Genomic DNA, 14,790 nt, shown 5'->3' on the forward strand with positions numbered 1-14,790 from the left:
TGTTATGAATGAAAAGAAGTTGGATGTCCTGGCCCTAAGCAAAACAAAGCTGAAGGGGGTAGGGGAAATAAATGGGATTAAATCTGGAGTATCTGAGAGAGTTAGAGCAAAGGAAGGGGTAGCAGTAATGTTGAATGATCAGTTATGGAAGGAGAAAAGAGAATATGAATGTGTAAATTCAAGAATTATGTGGATTAAAGTAAAGGTTGGATGCGAGAAGTGGGTCATAATAAGCGTGTATGCACCTGGAGAAGAGAGGAATGCAGAGGAGAGAGAGAGATTTTGGGAGATGTTAAGTGAATGTATAGGAGCCTTTGAACCAAGTGAGAGAGTAATTGTGGTAGGGGACCTGAATGCTAAAGTAGGAGAAACTTTTAGAGAGGGTGTGGTAGGTAAGTTTGGGGTGCCAGGTGTAAATGATAATGGGAGCCCTTTGATTGAACTTTGTATAGAAAGGGGCTTAGTTATAGGTAATACATATTTCAAGAAAAAGAGGATAAATAAGTATACAAGATATGATGTAGGGCGAAATGACAGTAGTTTGTTGGATTATGTATTGGTAGATAAAAGACTGTTGAGTAGACTTCAGGATGTACATGTTTATAGAGGGGCCACAGATATATCAGATCACTTTCTAGTTGTAGCTACACTGAGAGTAAAAGGTAGATGGGATACAAGGAGAATGGAAGCATCAGGGAAGAGAGAGGTGAAGGTTTATAAACTGAAAGAGGAGGCACTTAGGGTAAGATATAAACAGCTATTGGAGGATAGATGGGCTAATGAGAGCATAAGCAATGGGGTATAAGAGGTATGGGGTAGGTTTAAAAATGTAGTGTTAGTGTGTTCAGCAGAAGTTTGTGGTTACAGGAAAGTGGGTGCGGGAGGGAAGAAGAGCGATTGGTGGAATGATAATGTAAAGAGAGTAGTAAGGGAGAAAAAGTTAGCATATGAGAAGTTTTTACAAAGTAGAAGTGATGCAAGGAGGGAAGAGTATATGGAGAAAAAGAGAGAGGTTAAGAGAGTGGTGAAGCAATGTAAAAAGAGAGCAAATGAGAGAGTGGGTGAGATGTTATCAACAAATTTTGTTGAAAATAAGAAAAAGTTTTGGAGTGAGATTAACAAGTTAAGGAAGCCTAGAGAACAAATGGATTTGTCAGTTAAAAATAGGAGAGGAGAGTTATTAAATGGAGAGTTAGAGGTATTGGGAAGATGGAGGGAATATTTTGAGGAATTGTTAAATGTTGATGAAGTTAGGGAAGCTGTGATTTCGTGTATGGGGCAAGGAGGAATAACATCTTGTAGGAGTGAGGAAGAGCCAGTTGTGAGTGTGGGAGAAGTTCGTGAGGCAGTAGGTAAAATGAAAGGGGGTAAGGCAGCCGGGATTGATGGGATAAAGATAGAAATGTTAAAAGCAGGTGGGGATATAGTTTTGGAGTGGTTGGTGCAATTATTTAATAAATGTATGGAAGAGGGTAAGGTACCTAGGGATTGGCAGAGAGCATGCATAGTTCCTTTGTATAAAGGCAAAGGGGACAAAAGAGAGTGCAAAAATTATAGGGGGATAAGTCTGTTGAGTATACCTGGTAAAGTGTATGGTAGAGTTATTATTGAAAGAATTAAGAGTAAGATGGAAAATAGGATAGCAGATGAACAAGGAGGCTTTAGGAAAGGTAGGGGGTGTGTGGACCAGGTGTTTACAGTGAAACATATAAGTGAACAGTATTTAGATAAGGCTAAAGAGGTCTTTGTGGCATTTATGGATTTGGAAAAGGCGTATGACAGGGTGGATAGGGGGGCAATGTGGCAGATGTTGCAGGTGTATGGTGTAGGAGGTAGGTTACTGAAAGCAGTGAAGAGTTTTTACGAGGATAGTGAGGCTCAAGTTAGAGTATGTAGGAAAGAGGGAAATTATTTCCCAGTAAAAGTAGGCCTTAGACAAGGATGTGTGATGTCACCGTGGTTGTTTAATATATTTATAGATGGGGTTGTAAGAGAAGTAAATGCGAGGGTCTTGGCAAGAGGCGTGGAGTTAAAAGATAAAGAATCACACATAAAGTGGGAGTTGTCACAGTTGCTCTTTGCTGATGACACTGTGCTCTTGGGAGATTCTGAAGAGAAGTTGCAGAGATTGGTGGATGAATTTGGTAGGGTATGCAAAAGAAGAAAATTAAAAGTGAATACAGGAAAGAGTAAGGTTATGAGGATAACAAAAAGATTAGGTGATGAAAGATTGGATATCAAATTGGAGGGAGAGAGTATGGAGGAGGTGAATGTATTCAGATATTTGGGAGTGGACGTGTCAGCGGATGGGTCTATGAAAGATGAGGTGAATCATAGAATTGATGAGGGGAAAAGGGTGAGTGGTGCACTTAGGAGTCTGTGGAGACAAAGAACTTTGTCCTTGGAGGCAAAGAGGGGAATGTATGAGAGTATAGTTTTTCCAATGCTCTTATATGGGTGTGAAGCATGGGTGATGAATGTTGCAGCGAAGAGAAGGCTGGAGGCAGTGGAAATGTCATGTCTGAGGGCAATGTGTGGTGTGAATATAATGCAGAGAATTCGTAGTTTGGAAGTTAGGAGGAGGTGCGGGATTACCAAAACTGTTGTCCAGATGGCTGACGAAGGGTTGGTGAGGTGGTTCGGACATGTAGAGAGAATGGAGCGAAACAGAATGACTTCAAGAGTGTATCAGTCTGTAGTGGAAGGAAGGCGGGGTAGGGGTCGGCCTAGGAAAGGTTGGAGGGAGGGGGTAAAGGAGGTTTTGTGTGCAAGGGGCTTGGACTTCCAGCAGGCATGTGTGAGCGTGTTTGATAGGAGTGAATGGAGATAAATGGATTTTAATACTTGACGTGCTGTTGGAGTGTGAGCAAAGTAACACTTGTGAAGGGGTTCAGGGAAACCGGCAGGCCGGACTTGAGTCCTGGAGATGGGAAGTACAGTGCCTGCACTCTGAAGGAGGGGTGTTAATATTGCAGTTTAAAAACTGTAGTGTAAAGCACCCTTCTGGCAAGACAGTGATGGAGTGAATGATGGTGAAAGTTTTTCTTTTTCGGGCCACCCTGCCTTGGTGGGAATCGGCCAGTGTGATAATAATAAAAAAAAATAATAATTATGGTAAATATTTTTTTTCAACACTTCGGCCATCTCCCACTGAGGCAGGGTGACCCAAAAAAGAAACACTTTCACCATCATTCAATGCTTTCGCCATCATTCACACATAATCTTTATCTTGGCAGAGATACTCAGATACGACAGTTTAGATGTCACTCCGAACAGGCAATATCCCAAACCCCTCGTCTGAAGTGCAGGCACTGTACTTCCCATTTCCAGGACTCAAGTCTGGGTAACTGGTTTCCCTGAATCCCTTGACAAAATATTACCCTGTTTACATTCCAACAGCTTGTCAGGTCCCAAAAACCATTAGTCTCCATTCGCTCCTGACATACACACACATTTCTTCTGCATGTCCAAGCCTCTTTGCACACAAAACCTCTTTTACCCCCTCCCTCCATCCTTCCCTAGGATGACCCTTACCCTTCCTCCCCTCCACTATGGAACTGAACTTCTCCAGGCTGAGGGACTGACAACCTCAAATTCTCCGACTTCATGGGTGATGGACTGATTACATCGTCTTCACATCTCTACTGTTCCTGTCTACTTTCTGTATTTGACTGAAGAAGCCTACCGTGTAGGCGAAACATTTCAGAATAAAGTTGCCTAACTGTTGCCTGTGTGTTTTACCTACCAACCTGTCGGTATTGTATACCATTTTGATGTTCAGAAATTTATATATCTTCCAAGTCATCCTATATTGCTACATTCTCTCTAAATGACCAAACCATCTCAGTAACTCCTCTTCAACCTCTGACTAATACTTTTAGTTACTCCACACCTCCTAATTTCCACACTATAAATTCACTGCATAATATTTACACCACACTTTGCCCTTAGACACGACATCTCCACTGCCTCCAGCCTGCTCTGTGCTGCAACATTTACAACCCATGTTTCACACCCACATAAGATTGTTGGTACGTACCACTATACTCTCGTACATTGCCGCCTTTGCCTCCATGGATAACATTTTTTTATTCCTGCATATACCTCAATGCACCATTCACCTCTTTTTCCTTCATCAGTTCTATGGTTAACCTCATCCTTCATAAACTCATCCACTGACAAGTCAACTCCCAAATATCCAAAAACATTCATTTCTTCCATACTCCCTCCCTCCAATGTGATATCCAATTTTTCTTTACCAAACTCATTTGATACCCTCACCACCTTACTTTTATCTATGTTCACTTTCAACTTTCTTCCTTTACACACCCTCCCAGACTTATCCACCAACCTTCGGAACTTTTCTTTAGAATCTCCCATAAGCACAGTATCATCAGCAAAGAGTAACTGTGTCAACTCTCATTTTGTATTTAATTCCCTGTAATTTATTCCCACCCTTCTCCCCAACACCATAACATTTACTTCTTTTACAGCAGGGTAATATTTTCTGAAGGGATTCAGGGAAACCAGTTAGCCAGACTTGAGTTCTGGAGATGGGAAGTACAGTGCCTGCACTTAAGAGGAGGAGTTTGGGATACTGGCTGTTTGGAGTGACATCTAAACTGTCGAATCTGAGTGCCTCTGCAAAGACAGTGATAGTGTGAATGATGGTGAAAGTGTTGAATGATGCTGAAAGTGTTTCTTTTTGGGTCACCTTGCCTCGGTGGGAAACAAATGTTGTGTTAAAAAAAAAAAATACCAAAACGCTCCTGCTGGTCATCTTCAGCCGAAGAGGACCCCAACAGGGGGTCAAAATATACAGATCAATTAATTTGGAGAGTTTGTCTCCATGCGAGTTATTATTGAGCACCATGTATGTGTGTACTATATATTACATGTACCTGTAAGATAAGGCCTAACCATTAATCTCATAATTGCAACACCAGATTGGTTAATGTTATGTAATATTTCAGATAATTGTAGGTGATGCTATATCTCACATGAAAGATATGATCAAGGAGAAACGAACCTTTGATTATGTATTTGCTGACCTAACTGATGTGCCAATATCCCCATCGCCACGTGGGGAACTGTGGGATTTTATGCGTGCAATTATGAACCTTGGAACTGAACTTGTGAAACCTGACACTGGGAAATACATGACTCATGTAAGTTACTTTTGTCAAGTTTTTATTGAAGCTTCTACACATTTTTGGGAAATATTTTTGACATCTGTAGGTCTTCTTTCAACAAACTGACCATATCCCACCGAGGCAGGGTGGCTCAAAAAGAAAACAAAAGTTTCTTTCTTTAAATTTAGTAATGTATACAGGAGAAGGGGTTACTATACCCTTACTCCTGGCATTTTAGTCGCCTCTTACAACACACATGGCTTATGGAGGAAGAATTATGTTCCACTTCCTCAGGAAGACCTGCAGGTATCATGTTGAATTGTCTTCAACCACAGATGCTGAGTGTTCTCTTATTGTACCCATGGTACTCCTGCTTTTTTATTTTTTATTTACACACTGGCCGTCTCCCACCAAGGCAAGGTTACCTTAATAAAATTGAAAAAAGCTTTTCTTTTTACGTATACGTACGTAATAATTTATGCAGGAAAAGAGGTTACTAGTTCCTTACTCCCAGGATTTTAGTTGCCTCCCCTTGCTTATTGCTCTGTCTGTTTTACCCTTATTTCCACACCTCTCACTTTTATGTGCTATATATATCATCAGACGACTCTCTTCTTTGCTCCAGAGAGTACATTCCAAGTTCTTTGCGGTGTTCTCGGTAACTTAAATACTTTATTGGCTTTGTGCTGACAATACAGCATCTCTACATTTTCCAGCTGATCTCTCTCTTTCCTTGAACAATAAGAAATGCCTTTACAATATGTAGTGTAAATGTTGTTCTGTAACCAGTTTATATGACAAGATGTTAATGGAAGTGTGAGGGTAAGTAAGTAGAGGTAAATGTACAAAATATTTATGATATAGGAGTTTGAATTACTGTTAATTTCTACAAACTTACCTTGGGTTTCCTTGAGACTCTAGGTAAATAGTAGGTACAGCATAAATATATGTATTTATCTTTCTCATTGAACCTGCTGTATCCTACCAAGGCGAGCGACCCATAAAGAAAAAAGTTTCACTTTCTAACTTTAGTAACGTAAACAGAAGTGGTTACTAGCCCATTGTTCCTGGCATTTTAGTCACCTCTTAGGACATGCATGACTTATGGAGGAACTATTCTTCTCCACTTCCCCATGGAGATAAATATATGTACATGTACAGTGATTATGTATGAGTGAAAGTGTTGAATGATGAAAGAATTTTCTTTTTGGGGATTTTCTTTCTTTTTGGGTCACCCTGCCTTGGTGGGAGACGGCCGACTTGTTGAAAAAAAAAAAAAGTATACCTGAAGGTCAGTGCCCCCACAGCCTGGTCTGTGACCAAGCCTCACAGCAAGATCAAAATAAAGAGGTGATATCACAATATACAAAACAACCACTGTGAAAAAAAATAGTGGGATTCCAAAGGTTTTTGTAATGCCTCACAATATCAATAAGCTTGGTAATGTGAGAAATCACACAAGTGCTTCGAAGCTCACAATTTTTTCAGAGTGGTTGTTTCGTTTATGTATATTATTAAGTTATTAAATTGGAATATGCATATTTATACCAAATCATTTGTTTTTCAGGCAACTGGAATCCAGTGCAAGAAAGCTCTGACAATGTTTGAGGAACAACTTAGTAGTCTTGAGATACCTGTGACCTTCACTCAAACTAGTCACTATGTGCCTAGTTTCAAGGAGAAATGGTGCTTCTATCAAGTCACTCACAAGTCTTTGAAAACATAGTGGCGTATAGTTCCTAGCAATGGAGAATTTGTATTCAGTTTACTACAGATACAGCAGATTTCAGCACTTGGCTCTTTTTTCGCAAATTTCTTTTATCTGTAGAGATTATTCCAGGTGATACTCCTATTAAATTTATACCTAACACTTGTATTCAATATATGCCATATACAGTATTATATATTTTATATACTGATGAAATAAAATAAACCAATTAAACATTAATTAATTTTTCATTATTGTGTACTACAGTTGCCGTTGTGTATATACCCATTTGAGCTTTTAAGTCTCTTAATAGTTCTTGTTCTTAGTGTTATTGGGCAAGTGTTTCCTGATGTTGGTCTTAGTCATATGATCTTCAGCAGGAGCTTTTGGTAATCTGATGGAGGCCTTCCACTGGCTTAACACTCCACCTTGAAAAATTATGGTTATGATTATAACGGTTAGATATATCTTATTGTTTCCTTTCCATGGGGAAGTGGGCGAGAATCCTTCCTATGTAAGTCGTGTGTTGTACAGGCAACTAAAATGCCAGGTATGAGTAGCTAATATCTCCTTCTGTATAAATTAATAAGAGGACAAAGAAAATTTTAAATTCTTGGTGTATGCTTGGAGGGTGTTCTGGGGGTCGGTGCCTTTGTGGCCCAGTTGATGACCAGGTCTTGAAAAGTGGATTGTTTGAATTTACATGGGTGTAGTACGGATGTGAGGGAAGACATGATTGAAAGGATGCTGGATAGTTTTTTCACCACACTGGCAGTCTCCCACCAAGGCAGGGTGACTCAATAAAGAAAATTTCACCATCATTCACACATGTCTTAAATGAAATGAAGGTAAAGACGGTAAAAAGTTTCAATGGAGGTGTAAATGGGATTAGGTCAGGTATATCTGAGAAAATTAGAGCTAAGAAGAGGCAGTGGTGATATTAAATGACCAGTTATGGAAAGAAAAGATGGCAAATAAGGACATTAATTCAAGAAAAATGGGGATTAAAGTAAGGGTGTGATGTGAGAAATAGGTAATAGTAAGTGTTTATTCACCCAGGAAAGAGTGTGTGGTTTTGGAAGGTGTTAGGGAGTTTTGAACCAAGTGAGAAAATTGCTGTGGGGGGCCTAAATGCTAAAGTGGGAGAAAATGTAGGTTTTTTTTTTTTTTTTTTTTTTTTTCAACAAGTCGGCCGTCTCCCACCGAGGCAGAGTGACCTAAAAAAGAAAGAAAATCCCCAAAAAGAAAATACTTTCATCATCATTCAACACTTTCACCACACTCGCACATTATCACTGTTTTTGCAGAGGTGCTCAGAATACAACAGTCTAGAAGCATATACGTATTAAGATACACAACATATCCCTCCAAACTGCCAATATCCCAAACCCCTCCTTTAAAGTGCAGGCATTGTATTTCCCATTTCCAGGACTCAAGTCCGACTATATGAAAATAACCGGTTTCCCTGAATTTTTTTTTTTTTTTTTTTTTTTTTCAACAAGTCGGCCGTCTCCCACCGAGGCAGGGTGACCCAAAAAAGAAAGAAAATCCCCAAAAAGAAAATACTTTCATCATCATTCAACACTTTCACCACACTCGCACATTATCACTGTTTTTGCAGAGGTGCTCAGAATACAACAGTCTAGAAGCGTAAACATATAAAGATACACAACATATCCCTCCAAACTGCCAATATCCCAAACCCCTCCTTTAAAGTGCAGGCATTGTACTTCCCATTTCCAGGACTCAAGTCCGACTATATGAAAATAACCGGTTTCCCTGAATCCCTTCACTAAATATTACCCTGCTCACACTCCAACAGATCGTCAGGTCCCAAGTACCATTCGTCTCCATTCACTCCTATCTAACACGCTCACGCACGCTTGCTGGAAGTCCAAGCCCCTTACCCACAAAACCTCCTTTACCCCCTCTCTCCAACCCTTTCGAGGACGACCCCTACCCCGCCTTCCTTCCCCTATAGATTTATATGCTTTCCATGTCATTCTACTTTGATCCATTCTCTCTAAATGACCAAACCACCTCAACAACCCCTCTTCTGCCCTCTGACTAATACTTTTATTAACTCCACACCTTCTCCTAATTTCCACACTCCGAATTTTCTGCATAATATTTACACCACACATTGCCCTTAAACAGGACATCTCCACTGCCTCCAACCGTCTCCTCGCTGCTGCATTTACCACCCAAGCTTCACACCCATATAAGAGTGTTGGTACTACTATACTTTCATACATTCCCTTCTTTGCCTCCATAGATAACGTTTTTTGACTCCACATATACCTCAACGCACCACTCACCTTTTTTCCCTCATCAATTCTATGATTAACCTCATCCTTCATAAATCCATCCGCCGACATGTCAACTCCCAAGTATCTGAAAACATTCACTTCTTCCATACTCCTCCTCCCCAATTTGATATCCAATTTTTCTTTATCTAAATCATTTGACACCCTCATCACCTTACTCTTTTCTATGTTCACTTTCAACTTTCTACCTTTACACACATTCCCAAACTCATCCACTAACCTTTGCAATTTTTCTTTAGAATCTCCCATAAGCACAGTATCATCAGCAAAAAGTAACTGTGTCAATTCCCATTTTGAATTTGATTCCCCAAAATTTAATTCCACCCCTCTCCCGAACACCCTAGCATTTACTTCCTTTACAACCCCATCTATAAATATATTAAACAACCATGGTGACATTACACATCCCTGTCTAAGACCTACTTTTACCGGGAAGTATTCTCCCTCTCTTCTACACACCCTAACCTGAGCCTCACTATCCTCATAAAAACTCTTTACAGCATTTAATAACTTACCACCTATTCCATATACTTGCAACATCTGCCACATTGCTCCTCTATCCACTCTATCATATGCCTTTTCTAAATCCATAAATGCAATAAAAACTTCCCTATCTTTATCTAAATACTGTTCACATATATGCTTCAATTAAATTGGGATGCCAGGGGTTAATGAGAATACCCTCTGACTATGTATGGAATGAGGGTGGGTATTTTAAGTAGTAGTGGATAAATAAGTATGTGATGCAATATAATGTAGGATGTAATGATAGCAGTTTGTTGGACTAAGTGTTACATGTAGTAGATAAGAGGTTGATGGGTAGACTTCTGGATGCAGAGCCAGCCTTAGGAGGTGCAGGGGCCAATTGGGAACAATTTTGGTGGGTCCCATGTATGGAAAGCAATCAAACTGTGTGCTTAAAAAATGCTTAATAATAAGGTAAAAGGACCCCAATGGAAATAAGTCACTGTCTGACTTTTTTGGGTTATCCTAGGTTCTCTACACATATGCTGCTATGTATGATAATTCTATGTAACTGTATTTGTGTATACCTGAATAAACTTACTTACCTACTTAGTAGAGCAAACAGGTGTAAGCTACATTTTAATATAAAACTGTGTACATGTAAGTCTAGAAGTAACAAACAAAATTTGTATATCACCTCTGAAAAGTACACAGTAACAATGCCACTTGCTTTATTGACTTTGAAATGATTTATTAAAAATATTAATTTATTTTTGTTCAGAAAAATAATGAGAATTTAAGTGCCCTGTTGGAAGCAAATTATCTTTTTTTTGGACTTTTAAAAATCACTTAACATTCATAAACTATGAAAGTTATTTTTCTTGTTTTTATCTCTGCAAAGTCTTTTAGAATTTTGTCAAAGTTTAAACTCCTGCTAATTTCAGATTCAGTGGACATAATCGCCAAACTGTTCAAACGTTGTTGCTGAATTGATGATCTTGAATAAGTTTTGATCAGTTTCAGTTTGGAGAAACTCCATTCTCCAGATGCTATAGTCACTGGGATTGTCAAGAAAACCTGAGGAGCAATAAATAAATTTGGAAATGCGGTAGACCGCTTTTGGGGAAATTCACCAACATATTATAGGTAGTAGGTTGGTAGACAGCAACCACTCAGGGAAGTACTACCGTCCTGCCAGATGACTGTGAAACAGAAACCTGTAACTGTTTTGCATGATGGTAGGATTACTGGTTTCTTTTTCTGTCTCATAAACACGCTAGATAACAGGGATATCTTGCTACTCCTACTAACACTTTGGTCACACTTCACAGACACGCACATGCATATATATATATACATACATCTAGGTTTTTCTCCTTTTTCTAAATAGCTCTTGTTCCTCTTTATTTCTTCTATTGTCCATGGGGAAGTGGAAAAGAATCTTTCCTCCGTAAGCCATGCGTGTCGTATGAGGCGACTAAAATGCTGGGAGCAATGGGCTAGTAACCCCTTCTCCTGTAGACATTTACTAAAAAAGAGAAGAAGAAAAACTTTATAAAACTGGGATGCTTAAATGTGCGTGGATGTAGTGCGGATGACAAGAAACAGATGATTGCTGATGTTATGAATGAAAAGAAGTTGGATGTCCTGGCCCTAAGCGAAACAAAGCTGAAGGGGGGTAGGGGAGTTTCGGTGGGGGGAAATAAATGGGATTAAATCTGGAGTATCTGAGAGAGTTAGAGCAAAGGAAGGGGTAGCAGTAATGTTGAATGATCAGTTATGGAAGGAGAAAAGAGAATATGAATGTGTAAATTCAAGAATTATGTGGATTAAAGTAAAGGTTGGATGCGAGAAGTGGGTCATAATAAGCGTGTATGCACCTTGAGAAGAGAGGAATGCAGAGGAGAGAGAGAGATTTTGGGAGATGTTAAGTGAATGTATAGGAGCCTTTGAACCAAGTGAGAGAGTAATTGTGGTAGGGGACCTGAATGCTAAAGTAGGAGAAACTTTTAGAGAGGGTGTGGTAGGTAAGTTTGGGGTGCCAGGTGTAAATGATAATGGGAGCCCTTTGATTGAACTTTGTATAGAAAGGGGTTTAGTTATAGGTACATATTTTAAGAAAAAGAGGATAAATTAATATACAAGATATGATGTAGGGCGAAATGACAATAGTTTGTTGGATTATGTATTGGTAGATAAAAGACTGTTGAGTAGACTTCAGGATGTACATGTTTATAGAGGGGCCACAGATATATCAGATCACTTTCTAGTTGTAGCTACACTGAGAGTAAAACGTAGATGGGATACAAGGAGAATAGAAGCATCAGGGAAGAGAGAGGTGAAGGTTTATAAACTAAAAGAGGAGGCAGTTAGGGTAAGATATAAACAGCTATTGGAGGATAGATGGGCTAATGAGAGCATAGGCAATGGGGTCGAAGAGGTATGGGGTAGTTTTAAAAATGTAGTGTTAGAGTGTTCAGCAGAAGTTTGTGGTTACAGGAAAGTGGGTGCAGGTGGGAAGAGGAGCGATTGGTGGAATGATGATGTGAAGAGAGTAGTAAGGGAGAAAAAGTTAGCATATGAGAAGATTTTACAAAGTAGAAGTGATGCAAGGAGGGAAGAGTATATGGAGAAAAAGAGAGAGGTTAAGAGAGTGGTGAAGCAATGTAAAAAGAGAGCAAATGAGAGAGTGGGTGAGATGTTATCAACAAATTTTGTTGAAAATAAGAAAAAGTTTTGGAGTGAGATTAACAAGTTAAGAAAGCCTAGAGAACAAATGGATTTGTCAGTTAAAAATAGGAGAGGAGAGTTATTAAATGGAGAGTTAGAGGTATTGGGAAGATGGAGAGAATATTTTGAGGAATTGTTAAATGTTGATGAAGATAGGGAAGCTGTGATTTCGTGTATAGGGCAAGGAGGAACATCATCTTGTAGGAGTGAGGAAGAGCCAGTTGTGAGTGTGGGGGAAGTTCGTGAGGCAGTAGGTAAAATGAAAGGGGGTAAGGCAGCCGGGATTGATGGGATAAAGATAGAAATGTTAAAAGCAGGTGGGGATATAGTTTTGGTGTGGTTGGTGCAATTATTTAATAAATGTATGGAAGAGGGTAAGGTACCTAGGGATTGGCAGAGAGCATGCATAGTTCCTTTGTATAAAGGCAAAGGGGATAAAAGAGAGTGCAAAAATTATAGGGGGATAAGTCTGTTGAGTATACCTGGCAAAGTGTATGGTAGAGTTATTATTGAAAGAATTAAGAGTAAGACGGAGAATAGGATAGCAGATGAACAAGGAGGCTTTAGGAAAGGTAGGGGGTGTGTGGACCAGGTGTTTACAGTGAAACATATAAGTGAACAGTATTTAGATAAGGCTAAAGAGGTCTTCGTGGCATTTATGGATTTGGAAAAGGCGTATGACAGGGTGGATAGGGGGGCAATGTGGCAGATGTTGCAGGTGTATGGTGTAGGAGGTAGGTTACTGAAAGCAGTGAAGAGTTTTTCCGAGGATAGTGAGGCTCAAGTTAGAGTATGTAGGAAAGAGGGAAATTATTTCCCAGTAAAAGTAGGCCTTAGACAAGGATGTGTGATGTCACCGTGGTTGTTTAATATATTTATAGATGGGGTTGTAAGAGAAGTAAATGCGAGGGTCTTGGCAAGAGGCGTGGAGTTAAAAGATAAAGAATCACACATAAAGTGGGAGTTGTCACAGTTGCTCTTTGCTGATGACACTGTGCTCTTGGGAGATTCTGAAGAGAAGTTGCAGAGATTGGTGGATGAATTTGGTAGGGTGTGCAAAAGAAGAAAATTGAAAGTGAATACAGGAAAGAGTAAGGTTATGAGGATAACAAAAAGATTAGGTGATGAAAGATTGGATATCAGATTGGAGGGAGAGAGTATGGAGGAGGTGAATGTATTCAGATATTTGGGAGTGGACGTGTCAGCGGATGGGTCTATGAAAGATGAGGTGAATCATAGAATTGATGAGGGGAAAAGGGTGAGTGGTGCAGTTAGGAGTCTGTGGAGACAAAGAACTTTGTCCTTGGAGGCAAAGAGGGGAATGTATGAGAGTATAGTTTTACCAACGCTCTTATATGGGTGTGAAGCATGGGTGATGAATGTTGCAGCGAGGAGAAGGCTGGAGGCAGTGGAGATGTCATGTCTGAGGGCAATGTGTGGTGTGAATATAATGCAGAGAATTCGTAGTTTGGAAGTTAGGAGGAGGTGCGGGATTACCAAAACTGTTGTCCAGAGGGCTGAGGAAGGGTTGTTGAGGTGGTTCGGACATGTAGAGAGAATGGAGCGAAACAGAATAACTTCAAGAGTGTATCAGTCTGTAGTGGAAGGAAGGCGGGGTAGGGGTCGGCCTAGGAAAGGTTGGAGGGAGGGGGTAAAGGAGGTTTTGTGTGTGAGGGGCTTGGACTTCCAGCAGGCTTGCGTGAGCGTGTTTGATAGGAGTGAATGGAGACAAATGGTTTTTAATACTTGACGTGCTGTTGGAGTGTGAGCAAAAGGTAGTCATTTGGTGGGGTATCTGAGCTTGGGATATTATTGGCAAGGTTTTGACCTATAGTGGAGAAGAAATCATTGAGTCTGCTAATAGTAATAGTAGTATTAGTAATAAGACTAATAGTAGTAGTCGTAATAGTAGTAGTAGTGATAGCAGTAATAGTAGTAGTATTAGTAAAAATAGTAATAGCAGTAGTAGTAGTAATAGTAGCAGTAATAGTAATAGCAGTAGTGGTAATAGTAATAGCAGTAATTAAAGTAATAGTAATAACAGCAGTAGTAATAAAGTAGTAATACTAATAGCAGTAACAGAAGTAATAGTAATAGCAATAGTAATAACAGTAACAGCAGTATTAACAAAGTAATAGCAATAACAGCAACAGTATTAACATAATATCTTAACATAATATATTAACACAATATCTTAACATAATATATTAACACAATATCTTAACATAATATATTAACACAGTATCTTAACATATTAACATAACATTTTATCACAGTGGTCCCTGGTAAGATGCAAAAAAAATAATAGCAACAGTTTTAACATAATATATTAACACAATATCTTAACATAATATATTAACACAATATCTTAACATATTAACATAATAAATAAACATAATATATTATCACAATGGTCCCTGGTAAGATG

The 14,790-nt window shown here is 39.3% G+C and overlaps 1 protein-coding gene across 8 annotated transcripts in view; it reads left to right on the forward strand.

Annotated features, from left to right (window-relative positions):
- The window catches only part of Sms (spermine synthase), a 69,660-nt gene extending 62,580 nt beyond the window's left edge, over nucleotides 1-7,080 (forward strand). For 7 of the 8 annotated variants that reach the window (XM_070079634.1, XM_070079638.1, XM_070079633.1 and 4 more), the window contains exons 9-10: nucleotides 4,974-5,168; nucleotides 6,700-7,080. In XM_070079634.1, the coding sequence (XP_069935735.1) occupies nucleotides 4,974-5,168; nucleotides 6,700-6,858 (354 nt within the window). In that variant the 3' untranslated portion in view covers nucleotides 6,859-7,080. The remainder of the gene's footprint in view (nucleotides 1-4,973; nucleotides 5,169-6,699) is intronic. The other variant, XM_070079640.1, reaches the window with a different exon arrangement.
- The last annotated feature ends 7,710 nt before the right edge of the window (nucleotides 7,081-14,790 follow it).

The sequence above is a fragment of the Cherax quadricarinatus genome, chromosome 100, assembly GCF_038502225.1.
Source record: "Cherax quadricarinatus isolate ZL_2023a chromosome 100, ASM3850222v1, whole genome shotgun sequence".
Lineage (NCBI taxonomy): Eukaryota > Metazoa > Arthropoda > Malacostraca > Decapoda > Parastacidae > Cherax > Cherax quadricarinatus.